At 37.4% G+C, this 15,157-nt stretch overlaps 1 protein-coding gene across 1 annotated transcript in view; it reads right to left on the reverse strand.

Moving 5' to 3' along the window:
* The window catches only part of LOC126888851 (uncharacterized), a 54,961-nt gene that overhangs the window by 22,614 nt on the left and 17,190 nt on the right, over positions 1-15,157 (reverse strand). The window contains exon 2 of the mRNA XM_050657281.1: positions 14,912-15,111. Coding sequence (XP_050513238.1) covers positions 14,912-15,111 — 200 coding nt within the window. The remainder of the gene's footprint in view (positions 1-14,911; positions 15,112-15,157) is intronic.

The following is a 15,157-nucleotide window of genomic DNA, read 5'->3' on the forward strand; positions in this document are numbered from 1 at the left end:
TTGACCGGCATTAAGTGATTTATTAAACAACAGAAATAAAGGTTCTGTTAGAGATTGTTTACAGTTTTTAATAAAATCAGTAGGTAGCTCATCTGGTCCAGGCCCTTTATGAGGTAAATTTTCAAGTTTATTTTCAATAATTTCGCGAGTAATAGTATATTTACAGATATTTAAAGGCATGTTAGTGTAAATATTACCAAAATTGCTAACATTACTAGGTACAAAAACAGAAGCAAAGTAATCAGAAAATACGTTACAAATTTTCTGTGCGTCAGTAGTAGAGCCCTGAGCAGTAAGCAAACTGTTTGGAAAACTATTGGAATTTCTCTTATTTTTTACAAATTGCCAGAAGTATTTAGGATTTTCAGTAATATTGGTTTCAACGTTAGTTAAATATTTTTTATAATCTTCATTTATTAAGAATTTAGATCTGCCCCGTAAAATTTTGAAGGTTAAATAATCTAAATTATTGTTGTATTTTTTCCATCAACTATGAAATTTAAGCTTTTCTTTAATAACTTTTATTGTAGAAGTAGAGAACCAAAGAGGGTATCTTTTATAGTAATTAGGATATGTAGGTACATGCAAATCAATGATTTTATCAATAATATTATAAAACAAATTTACAGCTTCATTTATATCATTTAACTTAAATTTAGTTTTCCAATCAACTGCATATAAAAGACGGTTAATTTCATTAAAATTCGAGAGTTTAAAATTTCTTCGAGATTGGTTTAAAACCCTAGTGCAAATATTAAAAGGAATATCTACATCAAACTCTAAAGTATTGTGATATTTATCCTCGGGAACTAGTGGATTCGTAGACAAAAATACATTTTTTATCAAAAAACTATTGTTAAATATAAGGTCTAAAGTATTACCCCATTTATTGACATTTGGGTTGTACTGAACCATACCAACCAAAGACATGGTGTCAACTAATAAGCTTGATCTAGGATCATTATAATTACTTGGTTTGCAGTGGTCATTCCCATATAGTAACCATTTAATTTCAGGGAGATTAAAGTCTCCACAAATGACAAAAATATCATTAATATTATTTAGGTAGATATCAACAAGCTTATTACAAAAAAAATTTAATGCAGCCATGTCTCTGGGAGGTATGTAAACACAACCTATGTGTACTTTTTGTTTATTCCGAGGAGTGATGGTGACCCAAACATCTTCTGCTTCAGAACACCAAGACTCCTCGGAACAGCTAGTAAGTTCCTCGGACACAGCTATAAGAACACCTCCTCCCGTAAGTTTGCTAGAAGAACTTGTCTCCCTATCCCGTCTCTACACTTTATAACAAGAAAAAATTTCTTCACTTAAAATTGATGTATTCAGCCACGTTTCCGTTAAACAAATTATGTTTTGTTCACAATTAAGAATATTGCGAAATACAATGCTAACTTTTGAATTTAATCCTCTAACATTTTGATACAAAAAAGACAGATTAGAAACACCAGCCATATCCATAAAAAAAATACAAAAAACAATGTCAAAAAAATAAATATGTAGTTTAATCCAACTTCTCGATGTCCCCATCGCATGAAATTTTTATAATTCGGAATCTATCATCCTTTCGCACAAATATGACGCAATTTCTTGTCCAAATATATTTGTATTGTTTTGATTTCGCAGCTAGTTTCGTATCTCGTAGAAGTGTTATATTTTTAGGGGTCAAGTGTTCATTAACATATAATTGGTCAGATATATTTGCTCTCTCTCTGGGATTGTATTTTTACCTCGACGACGGTGGGAGAGCCGAGTAACCGGTGGTGGTCCCTAAAATTGTGAGGGGAGCACGATCGGTGAAACCAAGAACAGTCCCAGCGTCCAGCGACTGTGCACCGGGTGGGCGCCGGACACCGCCGCTGGATGCTAAAAGGCGTCGCAACTGAGGCAAGCAGTCTGCGACGCCTTCGCCTTCAGCAGTTGTATTTCACCCTCCAACTTCCCTACGGCTACTCTAGTCCCTAAAAGTTAATCTCGTCCACCTCAGCATTGTGACCGAAGGTCGATAGTGGGCCCAAACACTTCGCGGGGGCCTTCGCCGTTGGACTTCGATCACAAATCTCTATTCGAAAACTTTTTCGACATACCCACTGCGTGTAGCCGCCATGTCTTACCCCACCAATGTACCTTTTCCACCACACATCCATCCCAAATCCCGCGTAACAGGGCAGGCAGCAGTTACGCGGAAACTCCAGGTAGCCTGTGAATACAGACTGCCACTGCGTCCGGAGGCAACCGTGATAAAAAGCCTAGAGGAGTAAACCTCAATAAAATAATCCCCACTATCACGGTGGAAGGTATCGTGCCAAAGATATGAGAGATGCGAGGGTTAGAGCATCACAAACGATCCCTTCGGGATACCTGTCGACCTCCCGAAGTACCTAAGCCTTAGCGCGGTAAGGGCGCACTGCCGCGCCAGACGTATAGCACGTCCCGGCTCGTGGGACCATTTATGAGTAATATAAAAAAAAAACAAAACTGACAGGTGACAACAATGACGACCATCGGCGAGATAATATGGACAATGCAACGGAAACTGAAAAAAGAATAGGGAAGAACAGTCGCAAGACGACTTAAAAAAGAATTGGAAGGAGAGATGATGAATAGTTTTGAGAGGGAACTTGTACGAAGACACAATGGGCAACAAAAAATGAATAGGTCAACTGTTGCAAAGCAGTCGACATTAGTAGAGGAGGAAATGAAAGAATATAGTGAAAACGAGGAAGAACAGATAGGGGAGAAACAATCAGAGGAAGAAGAAGAAGACAACATTAAAGAAGGATGGCAGAGTATCGAAGAAAGTGTGCTGGCGACAATCTTGCTGGATGAATATCAGGATGGGGAGATCATAAACATCAAAAAAAGGAAAGCTGAAAGCATGGAGAGGATAAATGACCTCAAGAGGGAAAGGCTGGAGGAGAGCATACGGTTTACAAATGAATCCAAACAAGAAAAAATAAATAGGAAATTGGAGGAATTAAATACAAAACTCGAAGAAATGTTCACTAAATTAAGCGAGCAGCTTAAAGAAAAGGTGGAGATGGACAGCGATGTAAAAAAATTGATAGGGATTATAAAATCCACCAATAACAAAAAGGAGGAGGATAGTAGAAACGAAAAAACACCAAACGAATTAAAATGTGACCACTGTAAATTAAAAGTGGAGCAAGAGAGGCAGAAACAAGAACAAGAAAAAATCAAAAGGGCCTTAAATATGGGGAGAGGGAAAAAACTTATGAGCATATGCGACACTAAATGGGAAGAGAAACTATATGAAAAGACAATGTGGGAACAAGCGGGTCTATTGGAAACAGTAGAAAAAAAGAACTGTCTAGTTTTTACAAAAAAAGGACGCGAAAGAGGCAGGCGTAGAAAACGCAATTAAAGACGTAGGGGAGGACCTAGCGGAGATGTTAGAAGAAATAGAAGAGGGAGAAATAAATTACCTGGAGAACACCAGAAGAAAAGCAAATAAAAAAACAACATGGTATACTTTCGTTGCCAGATTAGAAAAAGAACAGGGGGGAGACGCATACGATATGGCAGTAAAGGCGATAAAGGAAATAAGGAAGGAAACAAACGAAATCCCAGAGGTTATGAGGGTCGTAGTCGCAAACGACCTGAATAAAGAGACTATAAGGAAAGCCCTCGAATATGTAGGACATGGAGAAACTATATCCTGGAAGATTTTAGTAAGAGGCAAGGAATTCGGTGCAGAGAGGAAAGTGGAACAAGAGGAAGCTCTCCTTATAAAAATGGACAAAGGAAAAAAATACAACGAGGTACTAAGTGAGATGAAGAATAAGATAGACATAGGAAAGATGGGGATCCAAGTAGACAGGTTAAAAAGAACAAATGGGGGGATCTCCTAGTAAAGCTAAAGGGGAGGGGAGCAGCACAAAAACTGAGGGCAGAACTTAACAACAAAATGCAAGGAATAAATACAACGATAAGGAGAAAGGAAAATTTCTTTACTATGGCTAATTTAGACCCAGGAGTGAGTGAGAAAAGTTTGAGAGAAGGGATCAAAAGCTATACGGGCATCCCGGAAGGAGAAATTGACATAAAAGTACTAAGGACAAACAAACACGGGGAACAGGTGGCCACAATGGCCGTACGACCCTCCAAAGGAGAAAAACTGAGGAGATACGGCACAATATGCCCGGTAATGGAGAGGTACGCCCCAGTGAGATGCTTTAAGTGTCTAAAGTTTGACCACAGTACCTACGAGCGTAAAGAGGAGAGCAGGGCGGCTTGCTGTTATAACTGCCTGAAAACAGGACACACTGCCGCAAACTGTAACAATAAAGCATATTGTTCAGTTTGCAAAGAGGAAGGGCATAGAATGGACAGGATGGCCTGTCCAGCCTATCGAGCCCTAGTGTACGGAAGGGGGGATGAGGGAGAACCCCCAAGAAACGAATAAAAAAAACGAAATAGACTTCCTGGAAAACGAGGGTGGGCCCATATACAGCCCACCTAGGTTGTATTTTATTTATATAAATTTTAAAATTACTAATTTATTATTTTATAGATCTATTTTATTATTTACATTACCTATTTTAACTTTATGTTACAGTTTTAACTATTTCTATTTACCTAACTATTTTATTTATACACATTTTACCTATTTATTTTATTTATTCATTTTATCTATACTTATTTATTTATTTATTTATTCTAGTTTTTAACTATTTTAATTTTTCAAAAAAGGCGAATCCGATGCAGGGACGACTCTAGGGAACTGAACCAAAACGGACCTCAAGGATCAACCTGGTATACGGATATTGCAGGTGAACGTGGGTAGAGCACGTAGAGCGCACGATCTTGTCCACTTAAAAGCCTGCAAGCTGGAAACTGACCTGCTCATCGTCCCCGAACCAAACAAAAAAATAACATCGGACGGTGGATGGGTACAAGATAAAGGAAAAAATGTGGCGGTGCTCATGAGAAATAGGGATCTAGGGGTGCGGGGCATTGTCAGGGGCGGAAATCACATACTCATCAAACTGAGGGATTTCAGCCTCCTGGCATGCTACATATCACCGAACATCCCTATGTTAAGATACAAGACTATTGTAGATGAGATAATGAGCGCCGCCACAAGCGAAAAAGAAATCTTGGTCGCCGGGGATATCAATGCTAAATCGAGGTTATGGGGTTCCCCCATAAATGACAAAAAGGGGGAACTTTGGAACGAATGGATAGCCCAGGCTGGCCTCCAAGTCTTAAATAATAATAAACCAACTTTCGTAAGAGGGGCCAGCCAGACACATATTGATGTAACTATCGCAACTGAAGGGCTATCCAAAAGAATACAGGGATGGGATGTCCTCGACGACCAGTTATTTACCTACCACCGCTACATCCAGTACGAGGTTAAGGTGAAAGGGAAAGTAAGACGGCCGATAGGAAACACCGAAATCTATTTTAACAAAACCACATACCTATCGGAGGTCAGAAAGATCAATGAGGAAGAGATTTCTGACCTTGGCCAACTGAGAAGAGCATTAGAAAATGCAGCAAAGTTGGCCACCGTGAAGAAAAAGAATAACAAAAAATCCCCTTACTGGTGGAAGGATGAGATAGAAGGTCTACGGGAAAGATGCCTCAGAGCTCGAAGGAATTACACGAGAAGCCAGGGCAACCTCGAGCTCAAAGAAATCTACAAAGAACTAAAGAAAACACTGAATAAAAAAATAAAACAAGAAAAAAAGGAAAAGTGGCAGACCCTGATAAAAGCATTGGATGAGGATATATGGGGTGATGCCTACAAAATTACCATGAAGTCATTAAGGATAATGGCCCCATATAAACTGGACGAGGACCAGCGGATGAAATCGGCTGAACTCCTCTTCCCCACTAAGGACATTCAAACTTTTACAAAAATCTTTCCAACGATGGTGGAGGAGTTCACGGAAGAGGAAATAAAAACCACTGGTCAGGAGATGAAGACGGGGAAAGCTCCCGGCCCCGACGGGCTGCCACCAGAGGCAATTAAGATAATAGCAACGGAGAAACCAGGTTTGATTAGAAGAATATGCAACGACCTACTGCAGAAGCAAGAGTTTCCCAGGGACCTAAAAGAAGCGAACCTTGTTCTGCTCCTAAAGCCTGGGAAACCCCCCGATTCAGCATCCTCTTATCGGCCAATATGCCTCCTGGACTGCCTTGGTAAGTTCTACGAGGGACTTATCAAGAGGAGGCTGGAAGGCATGTTGGAAAATGAGAGAGTATTATCACAACAACAATACGGATTTCGAAAAGGTCGATCGACCGTCGATGCCGCGACCTGGATAAGAGACGCGGCTAGAGCAAGCAAAAAAAGATGGGTGGTCCTTGTTCTGTTGGACATAAAAAACGCTTTTAATTCAGCAAACTGGGGCCTCATAGTAGACAGAATCGTCGAATTTGGGGCTCCAGATTATGTGTCCAACATAATAAAGTACTATCTGTCCGAAAGAACCGTATGCATATAAAAAAAAAGAAGATGGAAATGACCGCAGGAGTACCCCAAGGGTCGGTCCTGGGACCCACACTATGGAACATACTATACAACGGGGTACTAGAAGTAAATAAGATGAGAGGAGCAAGAGCAATTGCATACGCGGACGACCTGGCTCTACTCGTAGAAGACGACATGAATTGGGGTATAAGAGAGAGAGTAAACAAATCAATCAAGACAACCGCGGAATGGATAGAAAGAAATGACCTAAAGCTAGCAGTAGAGAAAACAGAAGCGATAATCTTGAGGGGACCGAGAGATAGAAAAGATATAGTGTTTGAGTACAAAGGCTCCGAAATAAGACCCCAGAAGACAGTTAAATATCTAGGAATTACTTTTGATGACAAACGGACATTCGGACCACACGTGCAAGAGGCATGTCGGAAAGCGGAAGAAAGGACCTCCACGTTAAGCAAGTTCATATAGGGGGTCCTGTATCTCATAAAAGAGCGGTGATGTTGCAATCAATTTTATCCATCGCACTGTATGGGGCCCCAGTATGGCACGAGGCCCTGGAGAAGAAGAAATATAAAGACATGCTTCTTAGAGTACAGAGAAAACCTCTGATCAGGGTGTGTAGCGCGTACAGAACCGTATCAACTATTGCCTTACAGGTTGTGGCTGGTTCTGTGCCGGTGCACATTCTGGCCAGAGAAAGAGTCCGAATGTATCAGAGGGGTAACGGGGCAATTGGTTCAGGACCTCAAGAACGAAACAGAAGTTTAGAGATGTGGCAGAGGGAATGGGCAGCCGAGGTCGAAAAGGCAGCCTGGACGAGATCTCTGATTCCGGATGTAGTAAGGTGGTACGAGTGCAGACACAGGCGCGTCAATTACTACTTTACACAGTTCTTGACGGGACATGGATCGTTCAGATCATATACCTATCGTATAAAGAAGACCGCGGACGATCTATGCCCCGAGTGTGGAGTGGTGGATGACGCGCAACATGTCGTATTCGTATGCCCGGCATACCGTGCGGGGCGTACCGAGCTGCAACTGGGTCTGGGGTCTTCTCTAGGCGAGCCTCACGAGCTTATGGATAAAGCTATCAGTAGCAAGAGTGACTTCGACCTGGTCATTGCCTTTGTTACAAAAACAATGAAGCATAAAGAGGAAAAAGAGAGGCGACTGCAAGCAGGATGACCCATATTATTTATTTTTTAACGTGTTTGTGTTGTAGAGGGCAGCCAGTGTGGAAGGACCTTTTACATCCAACCTACGCTGACTGCTTTATCATGTTATTTTACTTTATTTTATTTATTTGTTTATTTAATTTTATTTATACAAATATTTTATCGATTTTACCTATTAATTTTCTTTATTTTATTTAATATCGTACATACAATATCGTATACAAAAATTTTTTATAATCGTTTTTCATTATTACTCATAGGGAAGTCTATTTACGTAATAATTTATAAGGTATAAGTGTGACAGTGCGTGTGAGTGAATGAAAACATGAATGCTTGGAGTTACTAGTAATTGCCGACTGGTATCTTCTTGCTAGTTTCATGCTGGATGGGGGGCACCCCGGTTGCCTCACCCACACATGGGTTGCACGGGACGGTCGTCTTCACTGACCGTTCTTTTGCGAGGTGTGTGTGGGAAGTCTGCGGAATGCACGCGAAAAGTGCCAGGGGGGAGTTAAGAGTAAGGTCGATGGGTCAGTGTATATACTCGCTAAGAGTGGTTCCAGACCCGTCGGCTGGAGAAAGAGGAGGTGAGTTTAGTTGGTAGGCGATCCGGCACGGTGAAGCGTGGCGGATTGAATCCAACACACCTGGGACACCTTCCCAGACGGTCTTTAGAAGATTCTCACCTTCCAAAAAAAAAAAGATATATTTGCTATTTTCAATCCCCTAAAACTACCATTTTGACGACGTTTTGCTTTTGCGGCAGCCAGAAATGCATCCTTTTTAATTTTTTTAGAAAATTTTACAATAATAGGCTTATATATAGATCTGTACGAAAAGTTGAGGAACGGTAAAAAGAGTCAACATCACCTTCGGTTATAGGGAGATCGATAGCCGAACCAATTTCGGAAACTATTTTTAAAACATTCTCGTTATCTTTAAAAGGAACTCCGCATATCTTAACATCATTGGCTCTTAACTGTTGCTCAAGTGTATCCACTCGAAAATTTAAATACTTGACCTCATCCCTTAAATTTAAATTTTCTTTTGTCAACTTTTCAATTTCCTTAATCTTGTTAGTAAGAGTAGAAATAGTATTGTCAAAAGTTGTAATTGAATCGCTGCAAAAATTAACAGACTGCAACAAATCTCCGTATTTTATGTTAATTGATGCCATATCCTTCTGAATACTATGCAAAACTTTCAACGTTTGTGACGAGGAGGTTTCTTCTAAAGGAAAGTCAGAATCTTCATCAGCAACAATGACCGAACGCCTCTTATCAACTGTCCCTCTGCAATTAGTACACGTCCAAGATAAACCTGGTGTCTGAAAGCGTGAGACATCCGATTTAGTTAAACCAACACACTTAGCGTGATAGAATTTCTGACAACCACCACAACATTTCAGACCAGGTGATTTGCCGGTGACTCCTTGAGTACAAAGTACACAGATTGGCATCGTTTAACCAGAAACGATTAATAGTCTATTAAGTAAAAACTAGACGAACTTTTTACAGTAATTAGTGTATTTGATTTCTGACTTGAAATAGAATTATAACCATCAAATTTATGAATTAATTACTCACATTCAAAATCCATATGCAAACAGAAAAACTACACCAACTAATACTTTAAAACAATACTCTGCTGTAGTGAAAATTTAAACAATATCGTTTACGGTAAGACTGAGAATATCGCCGTAAATTGAGAGCGATTATAAACACGTCCGCACCGAACGACTGTCTTCGAACATCTTGAACTGTCTGTCTTGACTGTCTTCGAATGGTTCGATTCAATTTTTCGGCCAGACAATTTTATGACTTTAATTTTGAAATTATATTGAATTTTTAAGAACTCTGACATTAAAAAGCAGGTATTATTAACTTTTAGTTATAAATTATTAAAGTTAATGAATAAATACTCATTTTAAAAATAATCAATACTTATTTACCACATTGGAACGACCCAATTACCAATGACAAAAAAATCCAGGTCCGGATTAACAAAAAAATATAAAGTAATCGTGACCTTGAACTAACACCCTGTATATTGAAATTTTGAAAATTTGTCTGCTCATTTTAAAAGAGCACAAAAAAACTGTGATTAAAGGTTCATTTTAATTTTTTGCGCCGTTGATTAATTTACATCAATTTTGAAATTATATTGAAATTTTAAAGTACTCTCAGATTAAAAGAAGATATTATTAACTTTTAATAATTTAATGTTAATGAATCAATACTTATTTTAAAAATACTTAATACTTATTTACTACGCTGGCTTCATGGATTCTCTGGATTTGTAGCTGTATGCACAGCATTAAAAATTAGAATTGCGAGAATTGGGATATTTTAATGATTTAGTAAAGGATTTAAAAAAAAACAGCTATATCTAATAAAAAAAAAATTCGTTAAAACAATTGAACAATTTAACATAAATTAAAAATATTTGAACTATAACAGTTGCTCAAAATGTCCGCCATTTTGTTCGATGCATTTCCTTGCTCGTTAAAGAATTCGAATCGATTTTCTAATTACATTGGGATTGTTCAGAATTTTTCTGTCAGCTTTTGGTCACCTTGACAGAATTGATCAATATGATTTCAAAATTCATTTCAAAAAGGTCACAATTACTTTATATTTTTTTGTTAATTCGGCCCTGGATTTTTCTTGTGATTAGTAATTGGGTCGTTCCAATGTGGTAAATAAGTATTGATTATTTTTAAAATGAGTATTTATTCATTTACTTTAATAATTTCTAAGTAAAAGTTAATAATATCTGCTTTTTAATGTCAGAGTACTTAAAAAATTCAATATAATTTCAAAATTAAAGTTATACAATTGTCTGGCCGAAAAATTAAAGTGGACCATTAAACTTACTTTTTTGTACTCTTTTCAAATATGCAAAAAGATTTTCAAAATTTGAATATACAGGGTGTTGTTTTAAGGTCACAATTACTTTATAATTTTTTGTTAATCCGGACCTGGATTTTTCTTATGGTTAGTATGTCGTTTGTTTGGGTTTTGAACGAGACATACGTTTACCAAATATCAAAAAAATATACAGGGTGGTTCTAAAGTTATGGCTTAGGAAAGAAATGGGCATAATCGATAAAACACCCTGTAACTCGGTTATAAAAGTCGGTAGGGCAAAAAATGTAGTATATCTAAAACCGGCTCGGTGATCTCTATTTGCCATTAAAGTATTTCCGTTTCCCAATGAAACACCCTGTATATGATTTTTTACGTGTATTGAGTATTTTTGGAGTTATTATCAAAAGAAAATGAAAAGTACGATAATTTTAAAAATTTTGATTTTTTAAAATTTTTTTTTCAAAAATATGCATTTTAAACCGGTCAAAATTGTTGAAATCATTAACTATGTTAACCTAAAGAAATTCTTGTGAGGATTACTACAAATTTTAATTTTTGTGGAAATAGCGTATGTTTTATTTTTCACTTTTTCCTAAAAAAATCGAAAGGGTTCTCTTATTTTCATCATAACTTGCTTAATTTTGATGGTATTAACTTCTACTGGAGCTCATTTGATAGGTATTCCGAAATACTTTGACAAGTGCTTAACAAATATACCTACTATATAAAATGCACCGTTACGTAAGCTTGAATACTTAGATTTAAGTACTCGTCGAAAAAAATATACATTCAATTACCCATAACTTACTTTGAAATAACATTAGTTTAGTTCTTTAAGTGGGGAGTATTAAATTTTTTATTATCTTTAATTTTGGTAATAATAGCTTTTTTACAAAAGGTTATAGTTTTTGAGTAATACGTGAAAAACAGCTTTAAAACATGCATTTTTGTAAGAAAAAATAAAATCTTTGATATTTAATAACTCAAAAAGTATTGATTTATGTTAATAACTTTATATAACAAATTTTGCTTAGAAGTTGCCCCTCTATCGATTTCTGGTATTATTTTTAATAAAAAAAATTTCACACGCGAGAAGGGGTGGCATCCACCCCCGGGGTAAAAGCGCAAGTTGGCATTATGTCACCTTTGATTCTTGAAGTATCTTCTAACTACTCACCAGTTTTCTTGAAAATCGATGAAGGTTCAACGAAATCGGAGGTGAAAACCTTCAGTGACTCCACTATATGCTGTGGTCTCCAATAAATGCCGTCGGTTGCGTACAGAGTCAGGCCGTAGGTCGCGTCTGTATGCTTAATACAATAAAGAATAGTTGCCTACATTGTCACGCAGTAGGTTGCGTATGTATGATTTATACAATATATAATGGAAACGGTCTCTATTGGATGTCGAACGCAGTGTCTGTCTGCTATGAGCGACTTTAAATATTAGAAGCAGCGTCTTTAGTTATAGTAGGAGAGGAAAGTATGCAAAATTTGCAGTTACTCGAGCGTTATGGGGATCTATTGGGTTGTGAAGATTAGGTCCTAAAACCAAAAACAGCTAAGTTAAGTTTTCCATGAAGTGGGAACTTTCCATTTTTTAATTAAATTTTTCATTTCCAATAATGGGTTCTTCCGATTATAGCGCCATCTATCCATAATTCGAAAAAATGTCTCGAATAAAAGTTGCTTATTTTACGTAAAGAATCTAAATCTGCAATAAAAATTGGGGGCTCATATTTAAGATTTTAAAGTAACCTTCACCTTACCCCCGTGGGGTAAACACCAAATGGGCACCAAACACAACCCCCGTGGGGAGTCGTGTTTGGTGCCATTCGATAGATTTTTAAAAAATATTGAATACGTGTATTTTGCAGTTTCGATCTGATGTTCATTTCGCGAAATATCGCGGGTTTCGTTTTTAAAATTTTAAATTTACCCCCAACTCCTCTCCGTGGGGGGCCGTGTTTAAAATCATTCGATAGATTTTTGAAAAATATTGAACACGTATTTTTTAGTTTTTCGACCTGACGTTCATTTCGCGAAATATTCGCTTTTATTGTGAAACTTTGTGACTCGCCTATTTCCTTACGCCCGCTCAAATCTTCAGATTTTTGAAATATACACTCTTTTGCATGTACTTAACTTACCTTATCTTAATCTGGCGATTTTGAATTTTTCTAAGGATAGATTATTTTTTCGGACCCCCCTTAACGAACTCCCAGATTTTAAGAGTCCCTGTATTAAGAGCCAATATTATATGGTAGAAGTACATTTACAGGGTACAAGATTTCTCCCCATCGAACAATCTGACGCGTTCGAGTAACTGCAAAAATCCCCGCTTGGGCTCCCCTACCATTATTTTCGAGCATTGCAACGTATATTATCAACAAGAATAAAAAACCGCTAAACGCCCTAAAAATGAGTGGCGCATACAATATTCCAGCTACAAAAGATCTGATATGAATTTTACGTGGCGCGAAAATGTATTTTCATTTTGATGCAAAACAAAATTCTAGTTTTATTTTAAAAGATTTTTTCATAATATTTGACCAATTTGAAGTAAAACGAGCTACAAAAGAGTAACTTTGATACAGTTTGAATTTTGAAACTTTTTTGTTGCGCGTTTACTTCAAATTTAGCAAATATTATGAAAACATCTTTTAAAATAAAACTAGAATTTTGTTTTGCATCAAAATGAAAATACATTTTCGTGCCACGTAATATTCATATCAGATCTTTTGTAGCTGGAATATTGTATGTGCCACTCATTTTTACGGCGTTTAGCGGTTTTTTATTCTTGTATCAGGAGTTTTTCAAAGTTATTTATAAATTAAATGTATAAAGTTCACCACGACACCGTAAGGTAAAAGAGGACGGCTTAAGTAAGTAAGTAAGTATGTATAAAGTTGAATGCAATGTTTCTCGAGAACACGTTAAGCTTTATAAATGGTCGCCTTTGTCGCATTATCTCCCAAATGATCTAGTGTCCATCGAATGTACACGAAAAAAATATTGGGATGGCCGGTAAATGAACTCGGATTGCCCGTTGCCAGATCAAATTAGTGTCGTAACCACTACAACTAGATAAACCATTTAGGGAATTATCGTTAATTGGATTATACTTTTGTAGCTTAAGAACTTCTAAACGGCTTAACCGATTTTGTTCACTAAACATGAGTTTGGAACGTATTGACAAGTAGTATCTTATGCATCTAAGGTCAAGTATGATAACTAAAGCTATTACAGGAATTATTGAGCTTGAAAAACAGTTTTTCCCATAAGAAATAGATTTGATCATACTTATGAAGCCTATAACTTAAAAATTCGAATTTTCCCGGATATAAGGTATACACCGTTAGATTCGTCTAGAGTCCTTCTACAAACGCTCAGTTATTGGCGTAATTCGTAGGTTGAAATTTTCAAAGTTTAGTTTTTCAGTTTTTCGGCTATACTGAGCCGTGTGTATGTCTGATCCTGACAGCTTAGACACCATTTGAAAGCTTAACTCAACTCTATTGATTTGGTGTATTTACTGTTCTCCTGTATTTTCTTGAACCGAAGATATATACAGCCAAAATATATGCCGTTTTGTACCTACCAAGTCCTATAGCTGGCTTATGGGTAGTCAAAACTCACAAACTACACCGGTTCTGAATCGGCCCTCACCCCCTCTTCAAATACAGGAAAAAAATTCAGATCGGTTTAACTTTTCCACACACATACATACATAAATATCCACAAACATTATCCCTTTACAAAAATTGACTCATATTTCTGAGCTCGGTAACTTTTGAACGGTATAACCGATTTTCAAAATTAGACATGCATTGGAAAGGTAATGATCGCTTCTATTAAAAGCCGTAAAGGCCGGAGTTAAATTTTCGAAGTTTTTGGGAGTTTTGGGGAACTAAGCGAAAAACAGACCCTAAATAGGAAGGGCCGTAAAATCCACACCCTTAGACCAAAATGGATGGTTGACATATGAATGGGTGAGTCTGTTCCTGAACTTTAAGATGGGAGTTGGACCAATTTTCAATTCAGTCAGATTTAGAAAATAGAAAATTTCGTGTATATATAGTGTCGCGTGTAGGGGGTGTAGGTGTGCGCCACTGGCGAGAACTCCCGTTCTCTGGTAACAAGTTGAAATATCGCACTTGACTGATAACGAAAGCGATAGGAATGTTGTTGGCGGCGATCGAAAAACCCTGTATCCAATCTACGGCATTTATTGGTGACAATATCTGATTCGCCTGTTTATTGATAATCATGGTCTATGTTTCGTATTGACTACATGAAGTTGCCGGTGAATTTTGCTTGACGCTGTACGTAACCTACGGCATTTATTGGAGACCACAGCCTAAGTGTTTCATATACTTACCTCGCTTCCCAAATGGCCGAACCTTGGGGATTCACCACACAGATTCCGTTTCGTGGACAATTCACAGTCACCGCTTTCTGGTAATCACCAGAAAGTCCAGTGTACCTTTCCAAGGTGTCCATAAATCGATATAAAATATCATTATCTTCCTCATCTTCAATAGTAAAGCGACCTACGCATTGAGCTTTGATGGATGATATCTAAAATAATTATTGGATTACAAAAACAAATACGTTTCTTAACCAT

This window comes from Diabrotica virgifera, chromosome 7 (genome assembly GCF_917563875.1).
Source record: "Diabrotica virgifera virgifera chromosome 7, PGI_DIABVI_V3a".
NCBI lineage: Eukaryota > Metazoa > Arthropoda > Insecta > Coleoptera > Chrysomelidae > Diabrotica > Diabrotica virgifera.